Genomic DNA, 17932 nt, shown 5'->3' with positions numbered 1-17932 from the left:
GGGGAGCGGAGGGGGAGGAAGGGGCAGGCTGGCCTTGTAGTTGGATGTAATGCCTGTGCCCCCCCGAATAACAACCCAACAACCTCAAACTCAGAAAGGCATAGACTAACAAACGACACTAGTAAACATATGGCACTAAACCGAACGAAGACACAGTGATACATGAAGGCAACTGCTGCCCTACTATAGTTCAATATCATGCACTTAACAATGTGCACAACAATTCTTCCAGGTGCATGAAACAAAAGACAGGCCTACAGTAAGCCATACGCTCCTGTATATTTTATTGAAATATTTCGACCATAAACTGTACACGATTATTCAAATAAATTCTGTTTAAATCATTGTTGGTCCCCTAAAGGCAAATACTTTTTGGATTATAGTGGTGCTTCAGACATATACAGTGGGGGCAAAAAAGTATTTAGTCAGCCACCAATTGTGCAAGTTCTCCCACTTAAAAAGATCAGAGAGGCCTGTAATTTTCATCATAGGTACACTTCAACTATGACAGACAAAATGAGAAAAAAATACAGAAAATTACATTGTAGGATTTTTAATGAGTTTATTTGCAAATTATGGTGGAAAATAAGTATTTGGTCAATAACAAAAGTTCATCTCAATACTTTGTTATATACCCTTTGTTGGCAATAACAGAGGTCAAACGTTTTCTGTAAGTCTTCACAAGGTTTTCAAACACTGTTGCTGGTATTTTGGCCCATTCCTCCATGCAGATCTCTTCTAGAGCTGTGATGTTTTGGGGCTGTTGCTGGGCAACATGGACTTTCAACTCCCTCCAAAGATTTTCTATGGGGTTGAGATCTGGAGACTGGCTAGGCCACTCCAGGACCTTGAAATGCTTCTTACGAAGCCACTCCTTCGTTGCCCGGGCGGTGGGTTTGGGATCATTGTCATGCTGAAAGACCCAGCCATGAAAAACAGCCCCAAAGCATGATGTTCCTACCCCCATGCTTCACAGTAGGTATGGTGTTGTTTGGATGCAACTCAGTACGAGTTGAGTTTTTACCAAAAAGTAATATTTTGGTTTCATCTGACCATATGACATTCTCCCAATCTTCTTCTGGATCATCCAAATGCTCTCTAGCAAACTTCAGACGGGCCTTGACATGTACTGGCTTAAGCAGGGGGACACGTCTGGCACTGCAGGATTTGAGTCCCTGGCGGCGTAGTGTGTTACTGATGGTAGGCTTTGTTACTTTGGTCCCAGCTCTCTGCAGGTCATTCACTAGGTCCCCCCGTGTGGCTCTGGGATTTTTGCTCACCGTTCTTGTGATCATTTTGACCCCACGGGGTGAGATCTTGCGTGGAGCCCCAGATCGAGGGAGGTTATCAGTGGTCTTGTATGTCTTCCATTTCCTAATAATTGCTCCCACAGTTGATTTCTTCAAACCAAGCTGCTTACCTATTGCAGATTCAGTCTTCCCAGCCTGGTGCAGGTCTACAATTTTGTTTTTTGACAGCTTTGACAGCCATAGTGGAGTTTGGAGTGTGACTGTTTGAGGTTGTGCACAGGTGTCTTTTATACTGATAACAAGTTCAAACAGGTGCCATTAACCTGTTAGTCCTATAGGGGCAGTATTTCATTTTTGGATAAAAAGACGTGCCCGTTTTAAGCGCAATATTTTGTCACGAAAAGATGCTCGAATATGCTTGGAATTGATAGCTTTGGAAAGAAGACAGTCTTACGTTTCCAGAAATGCAAAGATTTTCACTGTGAGTCCCTTAGAACAAATGTTTCGGGCAAAACCAAGATGTATGACCGACCAGGAAATGCACAGGATTTCTGAGGCTACGTTTTCCATGATCGCCTTATATGGCTGTGAATGCGACAGGAATGAACGGACTCTTTCTCTTGTTTCCCCAAGGTCTCTGCAGCATTGTGACGTATTTGTAGGCATATCATTGGAAGATTGACCATAAGAGACTACATTTACCAGGTGTCCCGCTAGGTGTCTGCGTGGCAATTGGTGCACAAAAGTCAGGTCCCGGTATTTTTCCATTCAAATCTCAGAACAAACCAGGCTACAAGGACGGTGCTTTCAATGGAGAGAAATATGACAAACCACCTTCAGGATTGATTCAAACAACGTTTTCCATGTTTCAGTCGATATTATGGAGTTAATTCGGAAAAAAGTTCGACATGTAGGTGACTGAATTTTCGGTTAGTTTCGGTAGCCATATGCATAGTAACAAAAGGGAACGATGTGTCCTACACAAGAATCTTTCAGGAAAAACTGGACATCTGCTATGTAACTGAGAGTCTCCTCATTGAAACATCTGAAGTTCTTCAAAGGTAAATTATTTTATTTGATTCCTTGGCTGGTTTTTGTGAATATGTTGCGTGCTAAATGCTAATGCTAACGCTAAGCTAGCTATCACCACTCTTACACAAATTAGTGATTTTCTCTGGTTCTAAAGCATATTTTGAAAATCTGAGACGACAGGATTGTTAAGAAAAGGATAAGCTTGAGAACAGGCATATTTATTTCGTTTCATTTGCGATTTTTAAAAATCGCTAACGTTGCGTTATGCTAATGAGCTTGAGGCTGTAGTAACGATACCGCATGCGGGATGGGGCGGACTAAGAGGTTAATACAGGTAACGAGTGGAGAACAGAGGAGCCTCCTAAAGAAGAAGATACAGGTCTGTGAGAGCCATAAATCTTGCTTGTTTGTAGGTGACCAAATACTTATTTTCCACCCTAATTTGCAAATAAATTCAATAAAATTCCTACAATGTGATTTTCTGGATTTCTTTCCTCATTTTGTCTGTCATAGTTGAAGTGCATCTGTAATGAAAATTACAAGCCTCTCTCATCTTTTTAATGGAAGAACATGCACAATTGGTGGCTGACTAAATACTTTTTTGCCCCACTGTACATCAAAATCAAGTGTCTCACCTTGTTTGAGCTCCTCCATGGTGAAGGTGTGTAGCATCAGGCTCTGCAGAAGTAGCTTGGGGCCCATGTTCTTATAGCGGCTCAACTCCGTTCCATAGATCCCGTTCAGCAGGGTCCCGTGGGCTGGGGGAACCAATACTGTGAAGGTCAAAATGTCCACCGGGGCGTCCAAGTCCAACGCGTTCAAAATGGCCGGACTCAGCTCCTTTATCCCTCCCTCCATCACCTGGTGGGAAAAAAGAGGGATGAGGAAGAGGAGGATGAGTCCGAAGGGAAAGAAAGAAAGGAAATGAAGCAGGTATGGCATGAGGAGATGGAGGAGGCATCGTAGGAAAAGAGGGAAGGCGACATCGTAGACCATGGACATGCGTGAACACTGTGAAATGCCTCCTTCCTCTCCCTCCCTTGAGGTAACCCCTGGTCTGACACGGTTGGATATGCAAAAGCAAAGATTCAACTCCATAGCTTTAGACCCGTCAAGTCATGTCAGAGCAGTGGGGGGTGACAGCAGGGTGCATTTCTCCAAAGTACTTAAACACGGCCAAAGACTTAAAAGCATTAGATGGGTGGACGTGAGGCAACTTACAGTGAAGTCGCTAAGCGCCAGAGAGGGAGTCTCGTCGTTGGTGGGGTGAATGACGATGTAGAAGGGGATGGGGGGAGACTTGTGCCTCCCGTCGCTCACACTGATCACCAGCTGGTCCACGGTGGGCTCAGTCCCCTGGTGCTCTGCCTGGACGTAGTTGATGTAACCCGCTCTGAGGTGGAGCAGGCTGAATGACACTGAACACACCACCACAACCACCACAACACAGCAGGGTATGAGTAGAAATGAATATTTTCTCATTGTACTCTTGTCGACTTAGAGTTCACTGTGTGAGTGGTCCATACCGTCTGAGACTGAGGGCACGGAACACAACAGCAGCGTACGGGAGAAGAGTGGGCCTAGGCGGTACCTTATTCACGTCATTCAAATGTGGTAACAACGCATTTTACACAAAGCTTTACTGCCAGATAAGCATGATATAACGTGTTAAAAAGGCTTATTGGTCTTTTGAGCCGTATATTGAATTACTTGTCCTTCGAACCGGATGAATTAAAACACCTTTTTTTTAAACAGTCATAATAGTTTGTGTCGGTAGATATCGGCGAGATAACTAATGGCCAACTTGGAACTAACCATGGATAACTTTGAACTAACCGTGGCTAACTTTGAACTAACCATGGATAACGTTTAACTAACCATGGCTAACCTTTTGACTAAAGAGCTTAAAGGGATAGTTTATGCTAAATCTATATTTGGGAGGAATCCCCCATACCTCGAGTTGTGTCTGAAGGCCTATATTGACAGAAACCACAAGAATCCATTGTTTACTTCTGCCACGAGTTAGAATAAAAATAGCATTTTCCAAATTCATTCATGTATTAGCGGTACCGACGTTAGCAAAGCTATATTGCAAGCCAAAACTTCCTCATCAACACTTCAAACTGTTTGCTAGCGTCTATGCTCGCAAAGTCCCCGTCCATGTTTCATTGCCCGCGAGAATGTCATTCTTTTTGCAGTAATATTCCAATGCTCTGGTAGTTCCATCAAGCCTCTGGTGAGTATGTTGACCTCTGGTTATCAAGCCCGAGTGCCCAATGGAATACAATGCAATACAATATACATTTATTGTCCATGTTAGAGCAAACAGAAACAGTTGCGGCTTTGAGACTACTGTACGTGTGGAAATAGTTCATGCTTAAATAATCCCTGCACCAACTAAGGGACTTAGTTTGAAGTGTTTTTGAGGAATTTTCTGCTTGCAATGCAGCTCTGCTAACATCAGTACCGCTGTTAACGTTCATGAATTTGGACGATGATCATTTTGCTAACTGCTAGAGGTGGTAGAGAGAACAACAGATTATTGTTGATTCTGTCACTATGGGCCTTCAAGACACAGGTCTGGGGACTTCCACCCAAATATACATTTGGCTATCACTCTTAAGGATCTGTGTGCCACTGACCCACTCTGAGGCCTGCGTTGCTCTTCTCGAAGCCTGGTGAGGGCAGGGTGTTCTCCAGGAAGCCCTGTAGGGGTGGGTTTTCCAGGAGGAAGAGGAGCTCTTCAGGGTACGTATCGGGGTCCTCGGCCCCCAGCACTCCCCCACATAGACAGGCTGAGGAGCCCTCGTCCACCACAAACATGTCACCTGACAGGGACATACAGAGCGAAATGACAGTGAAAGACACATGAAATGATGACATGAAATAATTGCACATGAAATAATTGCCATGGAATTCTCTCTCGCAATTCTCTCACATTTTTAGTAATGGTTTCAGAAGCTTAAGAGACATGATAGAGAAAAACAGTAAATGTATCCATCCATCCCTAAACATATGCCAATCTTCCCTCCCTCTCCTCTCTCACACTCTCTCTCTCCCTCTCTCTCTCCCTCTCTCTCTTTCTCTCTCTTTCTTTCTCTCTCTCTCTCTCTCTCTCTCTCTCTCTCTCTCTCTTGCTCTCTCTCTCTCCCCATTTCTCTCTCTCTCTCTCTCTCTCTCTCCCTCTCTCGGCACTCGGCCAGCATGCTGCCACCTGGTTGCTGATAAAGCCATCATGCCCCTGCTCGCTGGAGTCTGCACCCATTTACAGCACTGATAAATAATGAATGGAGAATGGGCACTGGTGGGATGAAGGCTTGAATCAGGATCCACCCTGATCCAAGGGGGGGATGAGGTGTGTGTGTGTGTGTAGTTAATGACCAAATGTCTGGGAAACAGGTGATAAAAAAAAACAAAAAAACATTGTCCACCAAACAAGGAAAGAGGCAAAGCCGGATTCCTCTTTGTTTCGCTCCGCTAATTCTCTGATGCGGTCTCTTTATTCAATGCAAATTAATTAGACCACTACATTTCCCCTGCAAACTACTCCGGATTTTGTGGGCCTGCTATGCAGCAGTGAAGATTGAGAATAAATATTCATTTTTTTCTTGGCTGGGATTAGCAAATTAGCTGATGATGGTGGAGATGGGGTATAGTGGGCCGGGATAGATAATCTTGGCAGCAAGAGGGGAGGCCTAACGTGTTTTCTTTTGTGAGCAAGGGATGCTCCTTTCTGTCTTTTGTTTGCTGAGGCCTTCATTGTCCGGTGGCCCTCGTGGGGAATTGGTGTCTGCTCGGCGCCCACCAGTTCGCTAACGTTAGCTCCCCTCCCCAACACAGCAGAGGAATAATCCCACAGCTGTGTGTGTGCCCTCTGCACGCAATAACACACCACAACACCATGCAGTAATTCTTAACAACTCCCAGCAAGGGATTTCCATTAAATGCCCTAACAAACCCCTTTTTACCTACAAATGCACGAACGCGCGCACACACATACACACACAAAGAAACACACTACCAAGCACACACACACACACACACACACACACACACACACACACACACACACACACACACACACACACACACACACACACACACACACACACACACACACACACATACACATACACACACACACACACACACAACCCATGATCACAACAGCCACCCTCAGTCTCTTCTCCCCATCTCCTAACACCCTTCTTAGTCCTCTCATTCTCTCCCAGTGGTCACTGTTCCCTATTGATAACCACAAAGTTGCCGGTCACACACAGGGGGCTTTACGGTCCAATCCCTCTTCTTGGCTCGGGCTCTAGCGAGAGGCGTTCCCTCGCCGTCCCCAGGAATCCATGTGTGTGTGTGTGTGTGTGTGGGGACACAATGCTCGCCCTGCTGCCTCTCCCAGTACAGTGTGTGCTCGCCTGATTAAGAGATTCTCGCTAGCGCAATGCGTTCTACCACCTGCCACCGAGCTCCCCGCTTCAAAGCAGAGGGCAGGCTGGGAAATGACTGAGCGTGTGTTTACCGGCATTAAGGGGATTGTGATTATCACAAAGTAGTTAAACCTTTACACAACAATGGAACTGAGGTGATGGGGAATCTTGTCTTGTTCGATGCACCCAGCTCCCCATAGAGCGGACAAGACAAAGAAAGATGAGGTGTCTCTGGTATTCCCTTGTTTGCACCTTTTCTTTTGGGGGACTTCATATATTTTCATAAATGAAAACTGTGGAGAACAATAATGAACCTACATTTATGCAGTTTCTTGTGGCCTCTAGCTCGCTAATAACCACCAAAATTAAAGCCAGCAGTCAGGGAGAATCGAAAATTCAGAAAACGATGGATAGACCACATTTTTGTATATTTTGATGGCTCGGAAATATAGCCGACTTCCGGACCTCGTTGAAGACCCAATGTGGCCCGGAGGGCAGAATTAGTTTGACAACCCTGATCGAGAGAAATATATGTGTGTTTCTAAATATGTCTCCCTCTATGTTCCTATAAATGGCTCTGTTTAAAATGTCTTTATATACAGCTTTATATGTCTCTCTCTATATAGGTATATATGGCTCATATGTTTCTCTCGATATAGAGTGTGTATCTATATAAACTCAGCAAAAAAAGAAACGGCCCTTTTGCAGGACCCTGTCTTTCAACGCTAATTCCTAAAAATCTAAATAACTTCACAGATCTTCATTGTAAAGGGGTTTAACACTGTTTCCCATGCTTGTTCAATGAACCATAAACAATTAATGAACATGCACCTGTGGAACGGTCGTTAAGACACTAACAGCTTACAGACGGTAGGCAATTAAGCTCACAGTTATGAAAACGTAGGTCACTAAAGAGGTCTTTCTACTGACCCTGAAAAACACCAAAAGAAAGATGCCCAGGGTCCCTGCTCATCTGCGTGAACGTGCCTTAGCATGCTGCAAGGAGGCATGAGGACTGCAGATGTGGCCAGGGCAATAAATTGCAATGTCCGTACTGTGAGATGCCTACAGGGAGACAGGATGGACAGCTGATCGTCCTCGCAGTGGCAGACCACGTGTAACAACACCTGCACAGGATCGGTACATCCGAACATCACAACTGCGGGACAGGTATAGGATGGCAACAACAACTGCCCAAGTTATACCAGGAACGCACAATCCCTCCATCAGTGATCAGACTGTCCGCAATAGGCTGAGAGAGGCTGGACTAAGGACTTGTTGGCCTGTTGGAAGGCAGGTCCTCACCAGACATCACCGGCAACAATATCACCTATGACAGGACTGGCAAAAAGTGCTCTTCACTGAGGAGTCACGGTTTTGTCTCACCAGGGTGATGGTCGGATTCGCGTTTATCGTTGAAGGAATGAGCGTTACACTGAGGCCTGTACTCTGGAGCGGGATCGATTTGGAGGTGGAGGATCCATCATGGTCTGGGGCGGTGTGTCACAGCATCATCGGACTGAGCTTGTTGTCATTGCAGGCAATCTCAATGTCCGGAAACTTGCAGGTGCCTTGGTGGAAGAGTGGGGTAACATCTCACAGCAAGAACTGGCAGATCTGGTGCAGTCCACGAGGAGGAGATGCACTGCAGTACTTAATGCAGCTGGTGGCCACACCATATACTGATTGTTACTATTGATTTTGACCCCTCCTTTGTTCAGGGACACATTATTCCATTTCTGTTAGTCACATGTCCGAGGAACTTGTTCAGTAAATGTCTCAGTTGTTGAATCTTGTTATGTTCATACAAATATTTACACATGTTAAGTTTGCTGAAAATAAACGCAGTTGACATTGAGAGGACGTTTCTTTTTTTTAAAGAAACACACACATCTTGTGCCGTTGCAGCCTTGTTCTAAAATAGATTAAATTCCCCTCAATCTACAAACGATACCCCATACTGACAAAGCAAAAACAGGTTTTTAGAAATTGTAGCAAACGCATTAAAAAAACTGAAATATATAATTTACATAAGTATTCAGACCCTTTTCTCAGTAATTTGTTGAAGCACCTTTGGCAGCGATTTCATTTACATTTACATTTAAGTCATTTAGCAGACACTCTTATCCAGAGCGACTTACAAATTGGTGCGTTCACCTTAAGACATCCAGTGGAACAGCCACTTTACAATAGTGCATCTAAATCTTTTAAGGGGGTGTGAGAAGGATTACTTTATCCTATCGTAGGTATTCCTGAAAGAGGTGGGGTTTCAGGTTTCATCCTCAAGTCTTCTTGGGTATGACGCTACAAGCTTGGCACACCTGTATTTGTGGAGTTTCTCCCATTCTTCTCTACAGATCCTCTCAAACTCTGTCAGATTGGATGGGGAGCATCGCTGCACAGCTATTTTCAGGTCCCTCCAAGTCTGGGCTCTGGCTGGGACACTCAAGACATTCAGAGACTAGTCTTGAAGCCACTGCTGCATTGTCTTAGCTCTGTGCTTCGGGTCGTTGTCCTGTTGGAAGGTGAACCTTCGCCCCAGTCTGAGGTCTTGAGTGCTCTGGAGCAGGTTTTCATCAAGGATCTCTCTGTACTTTGCTCTGTTCATCTTTCCCTCGATCCTGACTTGTTTCCCAGTCCCTGCCGCTGAAAAACATCCCCACAGCATGATGCTGCCACCACCATGCTTCACCGTAGGGATGGTGACAGGTTTCCTCCAGACATGACGCTTGGCTTTAAGGCCAAAGTGTTCAATCTTGGTTTCATCAGACCAGAGAATCTTGTTTCTCATGGTCTGAAAGTCCTTTACGTGCCTTTTGGCAAACTCCAAGTGGGCTGTCATGTGCCTTTTACTGAGGAGAGGCATCTGTCTGGCCACTCTACCATAAAGCCCTGATTAGTGGAGTGCTGCAGAGATGGTTGTCCTTCTAGAAGGCTCTCACAACTCCACAGAGGAACTCTGGAGCTCTGTCAGAGTGACCATCGGGTTCTTGGTCACCTCCCTGACCAAGGTCCTTCTCCCCCGATTGCTCAGTTTGGCCGGGCGGGCAGCTCTAGGAAGAGTCTTGGTGGTTCCAAACTTCTTTAATTTAAGAATGATGGAGGCCACCGTGTTCTTGGGGACCTTCAATGCCGCAGACATTTTTTTGTTCCCTTTCCCAGATCTGTGCCTCGACACTATCCTGTCTTGGAGCACTATGGACAATTAATTTGACCTCATGGCTTGGTTTTTGACATGCACTGTCAACTGTAGGACCTTATATAAACAGGTGTGTGCCTTTCCAAATCATGCCAAAACAATTGAATTCACCACAAGTGTACTCCAATCAAGTTGTAGAAACATCTAATGGGTGATCAATGGAAACAGGATGCACCTGAGCTCAATTTCGAGACTCATAGGAAAGGGTCTGAATACTTATTAACTTATTTTTGCTTTGTCATTATGGGGTAATGTGTATAGATTGATTAGTAACATTTTTAATTCAATCCATTTTAGAATAAGGCTGTAACGTAACAAAATCTGGAAAAAGGGAAGGGGTCTGAATACTTTCCGAATGCACTGTATGTCTCTAGATATGTATCCATTTGAAGCCATATTGTCCCTTTCTGACATTGAAGTGAAAGTGGGTTACCCGTGGTGATGACTGGGGCCTTGTTGTTGACAGGAAGCACCGTCACGTTGAGGTCGTAAACAGGAAGTGTCCCGTGGAGAGGTACGGGGGGTGGCAGGGCATCTCCATGGCAACAGCTGTCCATGCCCCCTGCTTCTCCGTCCGACACGATGAGAGTGACCGAGTCAGACACGGGACTGGCTCCAATCTCGCCCCCTATTAGTCAGAGGAAAACAGGAAGTTAAAGTATGTAACAGTGTGTTCACTGGATACTGGTTGATAGACCCATGACGGGGATGATTAAGATCACTTTAGTTGTCAATTGTACACAAGGTCCAACCAAAATGTTACTTCCACTTTATTTTAACCCCCTCCCAAAGACACACATCCAGTTGAAGTCGGAAGTTTACATACACTTAGGTCGGAGTCATTAAAACTTGTTTTTCAACCACTCCACAAATTTCTTGTTAACCTCTTGCGACGAGCAATCCCGTATCCGGGAGCATAATCATAGCCTCAAATGCATTAGCATAACGCAGCGGACATAAATACCCCTAGAAACTTTTCCTATTCATGAAAATCGCAAATGAAATTAAATAAATATATTCAAACACAAGCTTAGCCTTTTGTTAACAACACTGTCATCTCAGATTTTCAAAATATGCGTTACAGCCAACGCTAGACACGAATTTGTGTAAGTTTATCATGGCATAATGCTATGCTAGCTCTGCTGGCAGCATGCAACATTTTCACGAAAATGAGAAAAGCAACCAAATTACATCATTTACATTTGAAGAACTTCGGATGCTTTCACTCAGGAGTCTCCCAGTTAGATAGCAAATGTTCCTTTTTTCCAAAAATATTATTTTTGTAGGCGAAATAGCTCCCGTTTCTTCATAATGCTTGGCTGAGAAATCGACCGGAAAATGCTACAACTATAACGCCAAACTTTTTTCAAAATTTGCTCCATAATATCGACAAACACAGCAAACGTTGTTTAGGATCCATCCTCAAGGTGTTTTTAATTCGATAATATATCCGGCAATTGGTTTCTCATAAGAAGCGATTGGAAAAATGGCTACCTCAGTATTTTACGCAAGATTTCCTGCGGGAGACACCATGTGACCATATGCTATATATGGTCCCTTACGGCTATTCTTCAATGGAAATGCCTAAAAAGACGTCACAATGCTGTAGACACCTTGGGGAATACGTGGAAATGGAAGCTCATTCGTAGCTCATTCACAGCCATATAAGGAGTCATTGGCATGAGGCGGTTTAAAAGAAATGCGGCACTTCCTGGTTGGATTTTTATCTGGGTTTCGCCTGTAACATCAGTTCTGTGGCACTCACAGACAATATCTTTGCAGTTTTGGAAACGTCAGAGTGTTTTCTTTCCAAAGATGTCAATTATATGCATAGTCGAGCATCTTTTCATGACAAAATATCTTGTTTAAAACGGGAACGTTTTTCATCCAAAGTTTTCAATAGCGCCCCCTAATGCATAACTGGTTAACAAACTATAGTTTTGGCAAGTTGGTTAGGACATCTACTTTGTGCATTACACAAGTCATTTTTCAACAATTGTTTACAGACAGATAAATTCACTTATAATTAACTGTATCATAATTCCAGTGGGTCAGAAGTTTACAGACACTAAGTTGACTGTGCCTTTTAAGCAGCTTGGAAAATTCCAGAAAATGATGACATGGCTTTAGAAGCTTCTGATAGGCTAATTGACATCATTTGAGTCAATTGGAGGTGTACCTGTGGATGGATTTCAAGGCCTACCTTCAAACTCAGTGCCACTTTGCTTGATATCATGGGAAAATCAAAAGAAATCAGCCAAGACCTCAGGAAACAATTGTAGACCTCCACAAGTCTGGTTCATCCTTGGGAGCAATTCCCTAACACCTGAAGGTACCACGTTCATCTGTACAAACAATAGTACATACGTATAAACACCATGGGACCACGCAGCCATCATACCTCTCAGGCAGAAGACGTGTTCTGTCTCCTAGAGATGAACATACTTTGGCGCGAAAAGTGCAAATCAATCCCAGAACAACAGCAAAGGCCCTTGTGAAGATGCTGGAGGAAACAGGTACAAAATAATCTATATCCACAGTAAAACGAGTCCTATATCGACATAAACTGAAAGGCCGCTCAGCAAGGAAGAAGCCACTACTCCAAACCCTTCATAAAAAAGCCAGACTACGGTTTGCAACTACACATGGGGACAAAGAGTGTACTTTTTGGAGAAATGTCCTCTGGTCTGATGAAACAAAAATACAACTGTTTGCCCATAATGACCATCGTTATGTTTGGAGGAAAAAGGGGGAGGCTTGCAAGCCAAGAACACCATCCCAACCGTGAAGCACGGGGGTGGCAGCATTATGTTGTGGGGGTGCTTTGCTGCAGGAGGGACTGGTGCACTTCACAAAATAGATGGCATCATGAGGTAGGAAAATTATGTGGATATATTGAAGCAACATCTCAAGACATCAGTCAGGAAGTTAAAGCTTGGTCGCAAATGGGTCTTCCAAATGGACAATGACCCCAAGCATACTTCCAATGTTGTGGCAAAATGGCTTAAGGACAACAAAGTCAAGGTCAATCCTATAGAAAACGTGTGGGCAGAACTGAAAAAGCGTGTGCGAGCAAGGAGGCCTACAAACCTGACAAACCTGACAGCTACACCAGCTCTGTCAGGAGGAATGGGCCAAAATTCACCCAACTTATTGTGGGAAGCTTGTGGAAGGCTACCCGAAACATTTGACCCAAGTTAAACCATTTAATGGCGATGCTACCAAATACTAATTGAGTGTATGTAAACTTCTGACCCACTGGGAATGTGATGAAAGAAATAAAAGCTGAAATAAATAATTCTCTCTATTATTATTCTGACATTTCACATTCCTGAAATAAAGTGGTGATCCTAATTGACCTAAGACAGGGAATTTTTTCTAGGATTAAATGTCAGGAATTGTGAAAAACTGAGTTTAAATGTATTTGGCTAAGGTGTATGTAAACTTCCGACTTCAACTGTACAATTCCTTTCCACCAGGGCGGCAGGGTAGCCTAGTGGTTAGAGCATCGGACTAGTAACCGAAAGGTTGCAAGTTCAAATCCCCGAGCTGACAAGGTACTAAATCTGTCGTTCTGCCCCTGAACAGGCAGTTAACCCACTGTTCCTAGGCTGTCATTGAAAATAAGAATTTGTTCTTAACTGACTTGCCTAGTAAAATAAAGGTTAAAAAAAATATAATTTTTTTTTTTTTAAATGTGCAGGTTGGAGCCGGAGGCCACTGGGCACCCATGGAGCAGTTGTTGTGGGGGATTAAGTGCTAAGATTTGATACCAGCAACCCTCCAACTGCTAGCTCACTTCCCACCAGATTTGTCTTGTCAGAACTGGCAACCCTCTGGTTGCTGGCTCGCCTCTCTAACCTCTAGGAGTCAAAAGTTGAGTTGACTCTCAAACTCTTTCTCTTCTGTTGGAAGGCACTAGGTTAATTGAGCGGAGTCCCATGGCAATTACATATGCCTTCTGGTTAAACCAGACTAAATGCTACGATCAAATCAGGCTACCTATGGATTGTGCTCATGGATAAAAACATCTGCATTTTTAACAATTCCTTTCCCCAATGATCCACACCTAGCCTGGCCCCATATCTGTTTGTGCTGTCTTGTCGACTCCTATGGTCATTGTCCGTAGGTCAATGGCGAAACAGCAAAAACAGATCTGGGATCAAGCTAATCCTCACCTGTGTGTATGTAGTAGATGAGTCCCTGCAGGACGTCCTGTTGGGAGAACTTGTCCACAGTAACCCCCCCTCTCTGCAACTCCCCCCTGGCAGGGGTCCGGGCCAGCATGTAGATTAGCCTGGCATCATCACTGTCTGCGTCCGTGGCAAACAGGTACTCAGCAGTGACCTGAACCAGGCCCCCTTCCTCACAGGTCAGCCCCCCAAGCAGCCCTGGTCCTAGTTGGGGGGGCTCGTCATTCACTGGTAGGATCTGTGTAGGGGGAGGGTGGGGAGAAGGCCACAATGGAGCAAGAGAAAGATGGCATTCGCACTTTCTACATTTCCCTTACATTTTCCCCTTTTCCTTTCGTTCAAAAGTTTGGGGTCACTTAGAAATGTCCTTGTTATCCATGATAACATACATGAAATGAGTTGCAAAATGAATAATAAATATAGTCAAAACGTTAACAAGGTTATAAATAATGATAATAATAATTGTGTCCTTCAAAATTTGCTTTCGTCAAAGAATCCTCAATTTGCAGCAATTACAACCTTGCAGACCTTTGGCATTCTAGTTGTCAATTTGTTGAGGTAATCTGAAGAGATTTCACCCCATGTTTCCTGAAGCACCTCCCACAAGTTGGATTGGTTTGATGGGCACTTCTTACATACCATACGGTCAAGCTGCTCTCACAACAGCTCAAAAGGATGGAGATCCGGTGACTGTGCTGGATGCTCCATTATAGACAGAATACCAGCTGACAGCTTCTTCCCTAAATAGTTATTGCATAGTTTGGAGCTGTGCTTTGGGTCATTGTCCTGAAATTGGCTCCAATTAAGTGGCGTCCACAGGGTATGGCATGGCGTTGCAAAATGGAGTGATATCCTTCCTTCTTCAAGACCCCTTTTACCCTGTACAAATCTCCCACTTTACAACCACCAAAGCACCCCCAGACCATCACATTGCCTCCACCATGCTTGACAGATGGCATTAAGCACTCCTCCAGCATCTTTTATGCATCTCACGAATGTTCTTCTTTGTGATCCGAACACCTCAAACTTAGATTCGTCTGTCCATAACACTTTTTTCCAATCTTCCTCTGTCCAGTGTCTGTGTTATTTTGCCCATCTTAATCTTTTCTTTTTATTGGCCAGTCTGCGATATGGCTTTTTCTTTGTAAATCTGCCTAGAATGCCAACACCCCGGAGCCTCTTCACTGTTGAAATTGAGACTGGTGTTTTGCGGGTACTATTTAATGAAGTTGCCAGTTGACGACTTGTGAGGCGTCTTTTTCTCAAACTAGACGCTCTAATGTACTTGTCCTCTTGCACCGGGGCCTCCCACTCCTCTTTCTATTCTGGTTAGAGTCGGTTTGCTCTGTTCTGTGAAGGGAATAGCCTTCATTTCTCAGAACAAGAATAGACTGAGGAGTTTCAGAAGAAAGTTCTTTGTTTCTGGCCATTTTGAGCCTGTAATCAAACCCACAAATGCTGATGCTCCAGATACTCAGCTAGTCTAAAAGCCAGTTTTATTGCTTCTTTAATCAGGGCAACAGTTTTCAGCTGTGCTAACATAATTGCAAAAGGGTTTTCTAATGATCAATTAGCTTTTTAAAATGATAAACTTGGATTAGCTAACACAACGTGCCATTGGAACAAAGGAGTGATGGTTGCTGATAATGGGCCTCAATACGGCTATGTAGATACTCAATTAAATATCTGCCGTTTCCAGCTACAATAGTCATTTACAACATTAACAATGTCGACACTGCATTTCCGATCAATATGATGCTTTTTTAATGGACAAAATAAAATCGCTTTTCATTCAAAAACAAGGACATTTCTATGTGACCCCAAACGTTTGAATGGTAGTATATATAGCCTACTCACCTGGACTGGTAAAAACACATGAGCAGAGTTGACACCATCAGTTACTGTTAGACCAACAGTGTCCTCCACAGTCTCAGAGTCATCATGGATGTACCTGCAATGAGACATTTATTATTATTATTATTTTTTAAATGTACCCACATAGATTGGGTTGCCGTGATTAACCTCAAACCAAACCAAATCCTTACACGGGCTGCCCCCCTTATCGTGCCACTATATGCCCCACCTGACTCGGAGACCTCTCAGGTCTTGGAGGATGAAGGTGTCACCCTGGCGGAGCTCTTGCCCCTGCAGCTCCAGCTTCCCGTGGATGGGCGTAGTCTGCACCCCTACTCTGAGCTTGTCCTCCAAGCTGTCCCCGTCCCGCACCAACAGGTGCTCCTCCGTGAAGAAGGCCCCTCCTCCTTCCTCCACTCTCAGTAGGTTGGTGAACACCTGAGGAGGTCCAGGATAACGAGATAGAAATCGATGGAGATGGAGATAGAAACAAGAGTCGACAGAGAAAGATAATGGTAAATGGATTCGTTTGGTGCAGAGTGGAGTGGATTCTCGCATTTGAAATGTTTCAATGTCTACGTCGTGGTTCTAAGACCGTCGATACCGAAACGGTCCATAAAAGACACTGTTCACCTTCATGACGAGCATTTATCTTTTCTTTATCTTCCTCATGTAACATGGTGTTGTTGATAAATATTTTACTTGACCAGAGAACCCCCCCCCCGCACCCACCTCAGGAGCCTGGTTGTCCACCGGAGTGACGGTGACGTTGAAGAGCAGGTCAGTGGTGGTTCCACCGTGGTGGTCGCTCACGGAGAACAAAAACTGGACAAACAGCGGCTCTGGGCCGATGTCCTCGATGGGGGGCATGTACCCCACCTTCATGTGGTTGACTGCATGCTGACGGACACAACACATGTTGCTGCTTTGAGGTTTAGTAAGAACAGGCGTTTGTGATCCAAAATGAATATGCCTGCACACTACATGCACGACAGTGTATTGGCGCAGTATATTGGTGAGCGCACCTGGGTGAATGACTTTAGCACAGGGACCATTGGGTCTTTCTTCATGGAGTGGGTGCTGTCTGTGTAGAATAGTCGCCCTGCATCAGGTAGTCTGGAATCAGGGCCACAAACACACTCTGTTAGACGGGGCTAATCATTCCCATTTATTTAGGCTTGGGGCGTGATTGTCCTGGTACAAATCCAGCATACAGTTGTATGATTTTCATTTTGAAGAGCGTTTTCCCTTTAAACGTCATAAACCTCATGCATTAAACAATTCATCTGAAACCATATTTATTAAGCACGCATTGGCCTCAGCTACGCTGGTGACACAGCCACAGTAGAGTCCATGAAGTGAACAGCCATGTTGTGACTACGAGAGAGAGAGAGAGAGAGAGAGAGAGAGAGAGAGAGAGAGAGAGAGAGAGAGAGAGAGAGAGAGAGAGAGAGAGAGAGAGAGAGAGAGAGAGAGAGAGAGAGAGAGAGAGAGAGAGTTGTACTGTACCCTGGCCGTGTGGGACTGAAGCAGGGTGTGGTGATGAAGAAGGAGAGGTCCGTGTCTGGGTGCTCTGTGTCCCTGAAGTGGATGTGACTCTGGGTCAGGTAGACCACGTCAGTCTCCCTCACCGTAACCGAGCGAACGCTGCCAGACACCTCCACCGGAAGCTGGTCTTTGACTGGGAAAACGTGGATCACCACAGTCTGTGTTGTGGTTGGAGGGCACAGAGGACAGCACAATGGAATAGGGATCATTAATGGAAAACGGAACGTTTCAGACGAATAGACATTTAAAGGGGTTGTAATATAGACATATGATCCAATAAATATATATTTTTCCAGATGATATTTCGGGATTTCACTGTATTCACTGTATTCACTGTATTCACTGCCTTACCATCGACTTCTGGTTCAAATATCCCCAATGTCAAGTATTGCAACGTAACAGTAATGTGCCATATGG

General features: G+C 44.5%; 1 protein-coding gene across 1 annotated transcript in view; it reads right to left on the bottom strand.

Annotated features, from left to right (window-relative positions):
* Positions 1-17932, bottom strand: part of frem1b (Fras1 related extracellular matrix 1b) — a 55795-nt gene that overhangs the window by 26163 nt on the left and 11700 nt on the right. Inside the window, exons 12-21 of the mRNA XM_029632106.2 lie at positions 17477-17673; positions 16993-17083; positions 16700-16867; positions 16197-16405; positions 15971-16064; positions 14099-14351; positions 10354-10548; positions 4925-5110; positions 3504-3700; positions 2918-3143 (exon numbers count right to left, since the gene is read on the bottom strand). Coding sequence (XP_029487966.2) covers positions 2918-3143; positions 3504-3700; positions 4925-5110; positions 10354-10548; positions 14099-14351; positions 15971-16064; positions 16197-16405; positions 16700-16867; positions 16993-17083; positions 17477-17673 — 1816 coding nt within the window. The remainder of the gene's footprint in view (positions 1-2917; positions 3144-3503; positions 3701-4924; positions 5111-10353; positions 10549-14098; positions 14352-15970; positions 16065-16196; positions 16406-16699; positions 16868-16992; positions 17084-17476; positions 17674-17932) is intronic.

This window comes from Oncorhynchus nerka, linkage group LG24 (genome assembly GCF_034236695.1).
Source record: "Oncorhynchus nerka isolate Pitt River linkage group LG24, Oner_Uvic_2.0, whole genome shotgun sequence".
In the NCBI taxonomy this organism is placed as follows: Eukaryota; Metazoa; Chordata; class Actinopteri; order Salmoniformes; family Salmonidae; genus Oncorhynchus; species Oncorhynchus nerka.
The sequence above is the reverse complement of the archived record's forward strand: the minus strand, read 5'-3'. Positions and strand labels throughout refer to the sequence as shown.